Source organism: Oreochromis aureus, linkage group 3, assembly GCF_013358895.1.
Source record: "Oreochromis aureus strain Israel breed Guangdong linkage group 3, ZZ_aureus, whole genome shotgun sequence".
NCBI lineage: Eukaryota > Metazoa > Chordata > Actinopteri > Cichliformes > Cichlidae > Oreochromis > Oreochromis aureus.
This window is the reverse complement of record NC_052944.1, coordinates 46004689-46015035: the sequence shown is the minus strand read 5'-3', so window position 1 is coordinate 46015035 and position 10347 is coordinate 46004689. Positions and strand designations below refer to the sequence as shown.

Below are 10347 nucleotides of genomic sequence, written 5' to 3'. Positions count from 1 at the left end.
GTCACTCCCAGTTTTACCCTCTATGATGTCCTGGAACATTTTTATCCAAAGAAGCAAAATATCCGTTTCTATGTTTATATAAAACAACATCAGAAACATGTGACTTTCAAAAAAAGGCAAGCAGAAACAATTGCCATCCCCAAAACAAACACAAACATCTTCCTCCACTATTTAGCAATTTAACTAGGTAAATTAGATTGGATTAAAACATACAACTTGTTTTGTGTGTCTGCACTATAGATGGAAATTTTAACAACAACAATAATAATAACAATAATACTAATACTACTACTACTACTAATAATAATAATAATAAACTTTACTTATAAAGCACACCTAAAAACCAAGGGTATACCAAGGTGCTTAACAAGTAGACATAGAGAATAAAAGAAAGGTAAATAGAAATAGGACTAAAGCAAGTACTAGGTATGCAAGCAGATGGCTGTCACTGATACATAAGAGAAGCAGCAGATACATATCAAACAAAGAATTAAAATAAGCATAAAAGTACATAATGTAAAATCACAAGTGAAATGTTAACTAGAAGGAAAGGCAAGATTGAATAAGTGGGTCTTCAGTCGTGATTTAAACAATGCAATAGAATGAGAGGCGCAGATACCGAGAGGAAGGTTATTCCACAGTACGGGGGCAGCCAGAGCAAATGCATGGTCACCCCTCTAGCTTGCGCCAGAAGTAGTTCATAGCAGATCTAAGTGTTCTAGCAGGAGAATGTGGCCTAAGACGTTCACTAAGATAACTCTGAGCTAATTTATGAATAGTTTTGAAGGTAAGCAGTAATATTTTAAATTGAGTACTACACATGAAAGAAGAACAGCTTTCAGTGACAATAACCACCTGCAGCCACAAGATGGCAGTAATATAAATAGATTAAATATTAAATGAAGGTGAGGAGCTTTATGATAGCGCTGTCTGAAATTAAAGGAGAGACATTGCTTTATTTTGGCACATTTTAATTTATCAGTATTGTTTTAAATTTGACAGTGCAAGCTTGTCCTGATAGAACACCACTGCCAGAAACAAAGAAAAACTTGTGTAAAATAAGGCAGAACACTCTGTTATGCTGCTTTCACACATTTGAGATTACATCTTTGTAAGACAAAAATCTTAAAATCTTAATAAACCCTAAAAACACATGAACAACACTTAAATCAATGGAATTTAACAATGAATTAAATTTAAACAATGAATTAAATTAAATTAAAAGAATTAAATTAAATTTAAACAATAAATTAAATTTAACAATGAACCAGCAGAACAGGAGCATACTGTTCTGCTTAACAAGTGTAAGATTAAAGTGTAACTTTAATCTTAAAGTTTTCTTGTAAATAAAAGAATATGGTAATAAACTGAACAAACAACCCCGAGATGTCTTTACTGTTTTGGATCTAAAATATTGACTTTAATATGGATCATCTCAGGTGTTCACCAATGACTCACGGTTTTCCCACATTTTATAAGTATGAACATTTTAACCAGTATGAATTCTCATGTGCTTCTTTAAGTGTATCCTCTGGGCAAATCTTTTCCCACACGTGCTACAAGAATACGGCTTCTCACTTGTGTGAATTCTTGTGTGCATTTTCAACGCTGATGAGTGAGCAAATCTTTTCCCACACGTGCTAAGGAATACGGTTTCTCACCTGTGTGAATTCTCGTGTGTTTTTTGAACGCTGATGAGTGAGCAAATCTTTTCCCACACGTGCTACAAGAATACGGTTTCTCACCTGTGTGAATTCTCTTGTGTATTCTGAACACTGATGAGTCAGAAAATCTTTTCCCACATGTGCTACAAGAATACGGTTTCTCACCTGTGTGAATTCTCTTGTGTATTCTGAACACTGATGAGTCAGAAAATCTTTTCCCACATGTGCTACAGGAATACGGCTTCTCACCTGTGTGAATTCTCGTGTGTTTTTTGAACGCTGATGGGTCAGCAAATCTTTTCCCACATGTGCTACAGGAATACGGCTTCTCACCTGTGTGAATTCTCGTGTGTTTTATGAGCCCTGATGAGTCAGCAAGTCTTTTCCCACATGTGCTACAGGAATACCGTTTCTCACCTGTGTGAATTCTCGTGTGTTTTATGAGCCCTGATGAGGTAACAAATCTTTTCCCACATGTGCTACAAGAATACGGCTTCTCACCTGTGTGACGTCTTAGATGTGTAGTCATGTATTTATTCTGCAAAGTTTTTCCACACACGTCACATTGTACAGACTTGTTCTTTGTGTCCTTTCTACTTTGACCCGCTGACACAGGAGTGTTGTCTACTCTCTGACTGCGACTTCTCTTTCTGTGTCTGTTCTTCTGCTCTGCAATTCTAGTAGATCCTGAGTGCACATGCCGATTTCCTTCATGATCTCGGCTCTCTGCTTCCGGAGAGCTGTGAGGAAGGAGCTGCTCACTGTTTGGTTCTGGTTCACTGTGGGAACTTTCCTCATCAGCGGGTGTCACCATGAAGACATGAGCCTCCTGCTTCAGTCCAAGCTGCTCTCCCTCCTGTTCCTCTTTAATCTGTGGAGGCTCTGGGTCCTTCTGGTCCAGACTGGAGTTCCTCTCCTGGTTACAGACCTGCTGGTCGGTAAAAATCTCCTCTTCCTCAAAAGCATGCTGCTGTTGGACATCTGAAGGCACAAAGGGGAAAAATGATAGCAAAACAAATAAAATATTTACTGTTTTTAGTTCTGACACTCTTATTAGCAAAGTTCAAAGTTCAAATTCATAGATAGATGTTCAATAGATGATCAATAGATATTGGTTTTTTTTGGTAAATGAATGTGGATGTCTGGATTGGCAAAAGTTATAAGAAGGCATGCTGGGGCATAGCTCTTTCACACAGTGGTAAACGTTTTGACTGTGCTTGAAATGCCATGTAAACTCTCTTCTTGTCTGATAAATTTAGGTTTAGAAATTCTGAATTCCATATTTTCCAAAACAGAATACAATATTTATTCATACTTACCCAGACCTGTAAACTGTTCAAATCTAACCAAGAAAGATAGGCTTCAGATATCCTATGGCATTCTTTGTAGGAGCCGCTCCCGATACCAGAATTGTGTTAAGGCAGCTAAAGCAGCTTTCCTATCAGATATTATTGAGACTAACAGCCACAACCCCTGAATGTAGGGCTGCACGATTAATCGTTAGAAAATCGCGATCTCGATTCATACTTACGTGCGATCTCATTTCCAAATGACAACGATTTAAAAAAAAAAAAAAAAAAAAACAACGACGATTGTACCGCATTTTGATCCGGGACATAACCTGCATGAAAACAAGCACTCACTCTTCCTGCTCAACAAATGACAAGGGCGGAGCCTTATACCACGTGATACAGAAGCTGTGCCGTGTGATGCTCAAATTGGCAGGAAAGAAACAACGGAGAACACGTCAGGGATGACGAGAAAGTGACAGGAGAAAATCTGTCCCGGTCAACCACCCAAACATCAATAACGGGAACCTTATACAGCGCCTCCCTATACACGTCGAACTCCCGCAGGCACAAAGAAATTACGGAGGCTATTACTTATCACCTGGCTAAAGATATGGCTCCCATCAACACTGTGCAAAACGAGGGATTTAGGAAAATGATCAACACCCTAGACCAGGGGTCGGCAACCTGCGGCTCCGGAGCCGCATGCGGATCTTTAGTCCTTCTACGGCTCCGCGTGGGTCGGGGAAATAAATAATTTTTTGTAAGTAATTAGCTAAAGTCTATTTTATTTATGTTAGTTCTTTTTTTAACTCGTAGTTCTAAATTGGAAGATTATTGTGATATTGAAATATAAATATAAAATTATATTCTATTAGTTTTTGATCGATCAAAATAAGCGTCACACTTGCGGAAGCCGATATACCCGCCGAAACGCCCGCCAACCTCAGGTAGGCCAATTATGGATCTTTGGATCCACATTATGTCAGCAGCTGTTCTCCAAAAACAAACACGTTCACGCCTCACAGACGACAGCTTACAGTCGTGCGTAAAGATGAAAGTGATTTCGTACAGCCCCGATCGTACAGCAGACGCTGTGCACAGAGGTTCAGGAGCGGAAGTCCCATTGTAAACATCACGGCAGACCCGACTATGTTTCCATGAACACGCTTTTCAGCATCTTTTTATTGACCACTTTTCACACACGGTTGCTTTTTACGATACAGCCGGTGTTAAAGCTCGCAGCCCCGACACACACACCAACACAACAGCATAGGTGGCACAGACGTTAAGGTGGCGAGGCGTGATTGCGGGTACCGCTAAGGTGCGTCCGCCTCCCCTGCAGCGGCACTGCAGTCCACGCCCCGCCACACATATTAACCAGGTAAAATACATAGTTAGGCGGAATTTTGCAAAGTTCAAAATGTGTTAATTACATAAATAAAATGTAATTTTCTCTGTAGCACTTCATGCATTTAAGCAACACACCTCAGTTGTTCACACAAAGCATAAAGGTAAAAAAAAAAACAATATATACAGTGTTATGTTCATTTTAGATGTCAAAAAGTATTTGCAGCTCCCAGAGTTTTCTTTCGTGTGGAAATCGCGTCCAAATGGCTCTTTGGGTGTTAAAGGTTGCTGACCCCTGCCCTAGACAAACGCTACACAGTGCCGTCCCGCAACTATTTCTCTATTGTTGCACTACCTGCTCTATACACGCAGTGTCGAGCAACGGTGGAGACGGAATTTCAAGCAGTACAACATTTTGCGGCAACGACAAAATGTGAGGCATTTATTGTTTTTATGTTTATTTATTGTTTTTATGTTCAGTTTCAACTGTTACGAAGTTGATGTGCAGTTAATAAGTGCTATAAATATTTATATTGGAAAAGAAAATCGTGAGAGAATCGTGATCTCAATTCTAAGCAAAAAAATCATGATTCTCATTTCTTGCAAAATCGTGCAGCCCTACCTGAATGTTATTCAAAATTTGTAATTTAGTGATAAATCCCTGTCCTGGATCGGCCTGAGCAATTTATTAATCATTTTATTGGAAAAGTTTAATTACTGAAGGCTTTACACCCTCACTCTCGTGTTGAATCCTGTTCCGGTTTTAGGATTCATGTCGACCTTTTCTCACTTTGAGGTGTTATCACTCCCTACTCTTAAGGGATTAATTGAACGATCGAGAAGCTCAAATTCTATGCATGATATCCTTCCATCCCGCATTATCAAGACAACGACCCGAAACACTGCTCAAAATCCACTAAGGCATTTATGCAGAGGAACAAGTACAACGTTCTGGAATGGCCATCTCAGTCCCCAGACCTGTATGTTATTGAAAACCTGTGGTGTGAGTTAAAGAGAGCTGTCCATGCTCGGAAGCCATCAAACCTGAATAAACTAGAGATGTTTTGTAAAGAGGAATGGTCCAAAATACCTTCAACCACAATCCAGACTCTCACTGGAACCTACAGGAAGCGTTTAGAGGCTGTAATTTCTGATAAAGGCAGGTCTACTAAATATTGATTTCATTTCTTTTTTTGTGGTGCCCAAATTTATGCACCTGCCTGATTTTGTTTAAACAATTATTGCACACTTTCTGTAAATCCAATAAACTTCATTTCACTTCTCAAATATCACTGTGTGTGTCTCCTATATGATATATTTAACTGACATTTTTATTGTAACAACCAACGATTTATACAGGGAAATAATGACTATTAACAAGGTTGCCCAAACTTTTGCATCCCAATGTAAACATGATTACACAGTTACACAATCATACCAAAACTCTGTCCTGATAGTTTCCACTTTCTCTTTCGTATCAGACATACTGAGACAATATTCGGGATAAATAACCATGAAAACAATTTATTTATTCAGTTTAGAGGTTTACACATCACATCATTATAATCATTGAGCCTGTTTCACTTGAATCGTCCACTTGATAGCGCAGTAGAGCAAATGAATCATCACAATGCTTCAAACCAGGAGTCGACCAGTTGGATGGAAAGCTTCAGTTCACCACCAGGCTTCATCTCACCATCACTAGTTTGAAGTCCACACTTTCGACCCACAGTGAAAGGGAGACTCTGGGTCGCTGCATCTTGCTGCTGTGTCGTCTTAAATTGGTCATGTGATTTTGATGCGCCGGCACGTCTGTCGACCCCAGAGGGTTAAAGGGCCGTCACTAATTTCTCGTGTTTGCCCTTGTGTAAAGTGTCCAGTTAGGATTGATGTAAATAGTAAAATTTGCTTTTGTTGATACTCCCTTATGTTGGGTAAATGTTTTACACAGTATTGTTTGCATTGTTGTATTACACATTTAATTCATTCTGTTCATGTAAAACTTAAGACTTGTATGTGCTTTCCCAACAGAAACCACACAATCACTTCACCACACAGCATTTTACTACACTCCAAATCCACTCACTCACAGTATGGATGTGTACCCGGATTCCTGTTCAATAAATAAGTGAACGAAAGATACATGAGTGGAAGTGGATTTTGTGGATAAGCCATCTGTTCTTATCAGACACCCTGTTGAGATTGTGGATGCATAGAGTCAGCACCTTATCACCCAGACATTCATAGTTCAGGAAGTCAAATTTGTCTCTCTTAAAGTGACATCCTCGATCACAATAACATTTTCAGATATTTTGGTTTAAAGGTTACAAAACTGAGTTCACAACTACGCATTTGATTTACAATGACAAAATATTTATGACCACAATTTGAGCCCATATCTGACATCCATCCATCAATTCTCTTCCACTTGTCCTTATTAGGGTCTGGGGTGGTGGGGGTGCTGGAGCCAATCCCAGCTACCATAGGGAGAGGCAGGCTTCACCCTGTACAGGTCAACAGTCTGTCGCAGGGCCAACACAGAGAGACAGACAACTATTCGCACTCACATTCACACCTATGGGCAATTTAGAATGATCAACTAACCTAACCCAGCTGTCTGCATGTCTCTGGAGAGTGAACAAGGGGAGAACATGCAAACTCCACACAGAAAGGCCCGGACACATGGTGGAGTCAAACCTTGTTGCTGTGAGCCAACAGTGGTAACCACTGTTTCACTGTGACGCCCGTGAGTCATATTCAATGTTATTAAGACATCACAGTCTTACATACCTATTCTGTGTAACTTTATCACAGGTTTCCGGATGGTCTCCATCAGTCTGAGCTGCTCTTCATCAGTCCAGACGATAATGCCTTCAGCCTCCTGCTTCAGTCCAAGCTGCTCTCCCTCCTGACTGCTGCAGGGTTCCTCCTGTTCCTCTTTAATCTGTGGAGGCTCTGGGTCCTCCTGGTCCACACTGGAGTTCCTCTCCTGGTTACAGACCTGCTGCTCATCCAGACCCTCCTCTTCCTTACAGTCATGATGTTGTGGTAGATCTTGAAGAACAAAGAAACAGAAGAAAAATAATCACTAATGTGTTGATACATAAACTCAAACTATTTTATAAAGCATGAATCAAAACCTGAATAAATGGTGATCAGCCTGTCATATGACCCATTATGAGCCACAGACACACAACAGCTCAGGGAAATAGTTGTGCACACTCACAGCTACACGCTAACATGTTAGCATTGAAGCTCCTCACTGTGAGCAAAGACACAAAGTTCACCAAACTAAACTGCAGGGTGACACCATGAAAACATCAGTGTGTGAAATCCTTCTTTAAATGAAACTTCACTTCAACTTCAGAGAAGTCTGTTAACAACTTGTTACATGTGTTTTCTGCTGACATCTAACTAGATCTTTACTGCACAGTCTCAGTGTTTACAGAGGATCTAAAACACTGACGCCTGATGACAATGGACCTGCACCAGTCCAACATAGTCCATCACTGGACACTGACCCACAGCACTGATAAATACCCAGTTTAACTTCTTCTAGTAAAGTCAGTCACACTGAAGAATCTGAGCTTGAACAGCACAGAGTTAAAAACATGTCCATACCTATGATGTGTGAGTTTCTGTCGGGTTTCCGGCTGATATCCAGCAGTCTGTGCTGACGGTTGATCTCCTCCTCATACTGGACGATGGTTTTTTGAACCTCTGAGAAGATTTCTTCACAAACAGCAGTTAGTCTCTCCTTGATGAACTCTCTCAGATACTGAACTGAACTCATTGCTGCTTCAACTCTGGCTGGAGGGATTGATACAAGCATCGATGAAGCGATACAGACGTTGGTGTCAGATCCACACTGACGTGAGTGGATCTATACTTTAGTTTGTGTCTCTCCTCTAAGTTCAGTTCGCTTCACCAACAGCAGCCATGTCTGCACACACACCGCTCCTCTACCACAGTAGTGCTGTCCTCCTCCGTTCTTCTTCAGGGCTTGATGGCGTTTGACAAATCAGCTTACAGGTGCATTAATCCCGCCTACTGGACTGGAGTGTGGACAGGAGAATAGCAGGAAAAACAAGTATAATTATATTCTTTTATCAGTCTTATAATTCAATAGTATAATTTGCCATTTATGCCTAGATTTCTGAGTTTAATGAGGAGTCTCTCTTTCCATAACATGTTGTATGGCTGTATTAAAGAAGACCGCTATCATCATTTTCTTATTTGTTTGAGCTTTCCTGATTTCTGATTCCAAACATAATAAAGTATCCATCATCCCTCTTTCTTTATGAAACCCACTCTGATCCCCAGAGAAGAGACTGTTAGTATCTAAAAATCATCTTCATCTGTTTTCATTCTCTCCATGGTCTTCCCCAACAATACGATGGGTTTTTAACTAGTTTACTGTTGTCTTTAAAATGCACACTGGATTCATTCAACACGTTTATGAGAACGCATCAATTTACTGGAAGATTTAATTACACACTAATCAATATTACAAACAAATAGTATATTTATTTAAATAACCTCAAAACATTTCTGACTGTGTGTTTAAATGAAATAAAGTCAAAGGTAAGTCAAGGTCTCCTCCTGACACTGATTTTCTTTCCACACTTCTGGGTTTTTAGCACGGCCGTCATCTCTGCTCTGTTTAGCTGTTACAGATAAATGATCAGACTGTGCATCTTTACTTTAAGTTCAGCCTTTTCTTCATCATCCGTTGCATTTATATCGTTCACTAACACCTGCTGTCACAGCTGATAAGAACATTATATCAGTAACACTGTGTTCTGTGAACTATTATATCTTTTTCCCCTCTCATCATTAATACACATCCATATTATTACCTTATGGATCAGGCAGCAGGTTATTGAGTCGTGTGTCTTTACCTTGCTGAACCGCATCCACATGGTAGTTATCTCACGATTAACGAACTCAAAAATACGTCTATTTAATCTGAACAAGCATCTAAAAACAGTCAGTGATCACTGTCGGCCTCTCTCCGTTTTTATTACCACTGTTCATTTTAAAGCTCAGTTTTTAAACCCTTACCATGTCTCTACAGCCCAGCCCATGCAGCAGTATATTAATGACTAACCTCGTATTGTGGATGGATTATCTCAGTTGTTCTCCTGACTGAAGTTTGGACTGTTTACAGCATCCTGCCATGTGATTACATTTGTCCCTAACCATCGGGAACCCTCAGGTTTATTGAGTGGAAAAAAGTTAGTGTTCATCTTCCAGCTTCACTGTGTTTATATTATGCTAACATAACTGTGTCGCTAGCCACCACGTAGCACGTCATTATATACCAGCTAGCCCAGCTAGCTAACCCTACAAACGTCACTGCTGTTTAGTTTTCTGTCTTCATTTATGTCTGAAGTGATAGCAGAGCTGTAGGTTTGATTTTTCAGAAATCCCTCAGTCAGGGTTTGCGTGCCTCAGTGACACTAAGAGCTGGACCAGCAGAAGCTTAGCCTTCAGGTGGGACACCCAAGGTGGTCAGATCTTAGGGTAGAGGCCTGACAAAGTGCAATCCAATTACAAGACAAAAACTGTTTTCTAGAGCACCCCACCATCCCATCTCTTTGCCGCCTCCGTATCCACCATGTTGTCCCCTTTACTTTTCTGTCTGCCCCCTCATATATGCATGTCTACAACGGGCCCAGATATTAGCACTCTTAATCTCCCTACAGGCGTATTTATCGCTGTTGTAGCTGAATCTGGTTCCACTCACCGAACGACGACCGTCTGGAGACGATTTTATGATCACTTTAAATCCGTCCTCGTGTCTCGTTGTCACGGTTACACTGCGCTCACTGTCCGTTTACTTTCACTCTGCTTGTTGTTCTCCTTTCCCGCTTTGTTTTTATCTTATTTCACCTCTACATCATCTTTCCCGCCATCTACTCCTGTTCTCATTTCACTTCCGTCACTTCGCTCTGCCGCCTGCTGTCCATTCACAGCCTAACCGGCCAACCGTCGCCATCCTCTTGTCGCCCCTCCCCCCTCCACTCGTGCTCTGCTGTGGT

General features: G+C 40.6%; 1 protein-coding gene across 1 annotated transcript; it reads right to left on the bottom strand.

The window, feature by feature from the left end:
• Positions 1 to 449: 449 nt before the first annotated feature.
• On the bottom strand, positions 450 to 10347 carry LOC116320102 (zinc finger protein 2-like). Its single transcript, XM_039610334.1, has 4 exons — positions 10053 to 10347; positions 7925 to 8358; positions 7094 to 7357; positions 450 to 2645 (listed from the first exon to the last, which is right to left on the bottom strand). Exons 2-4 carry the CDS (start codon positions 8133 to 8135, stop codon positions 1603 to 1605), a joined length of 1518 nt encoding a protein of 505 aa, XP_039466268.1. The 5' UTR covers positions 8136 to 8358; positions 10053 to 10347; the 3' UTR covers positions 450 to 1602.

Coding starts and splice junctions, on each gene's coding strand:
- LOC116320102 (XM_039610334.1), bottom strand. CDS start 8,135: ATGCTTGTATCAATCCCTCCAGCCAGAGTTGAAGCAGCAATGAGTTCA. Junction 7,358..7,924: donor CAGAAACTCACACATCATAG/GTATGGACATGT, acceptor TTGTTCTTCAAG/ATCTACCACAACATCATGAC. Junction 2,646..7,093: donor GATAAAGTTACACAGAATAG/GTATGTAAGACT, acceptor TTGTGCCTTCAG/ATGTCCAACAGCAGCATGCT.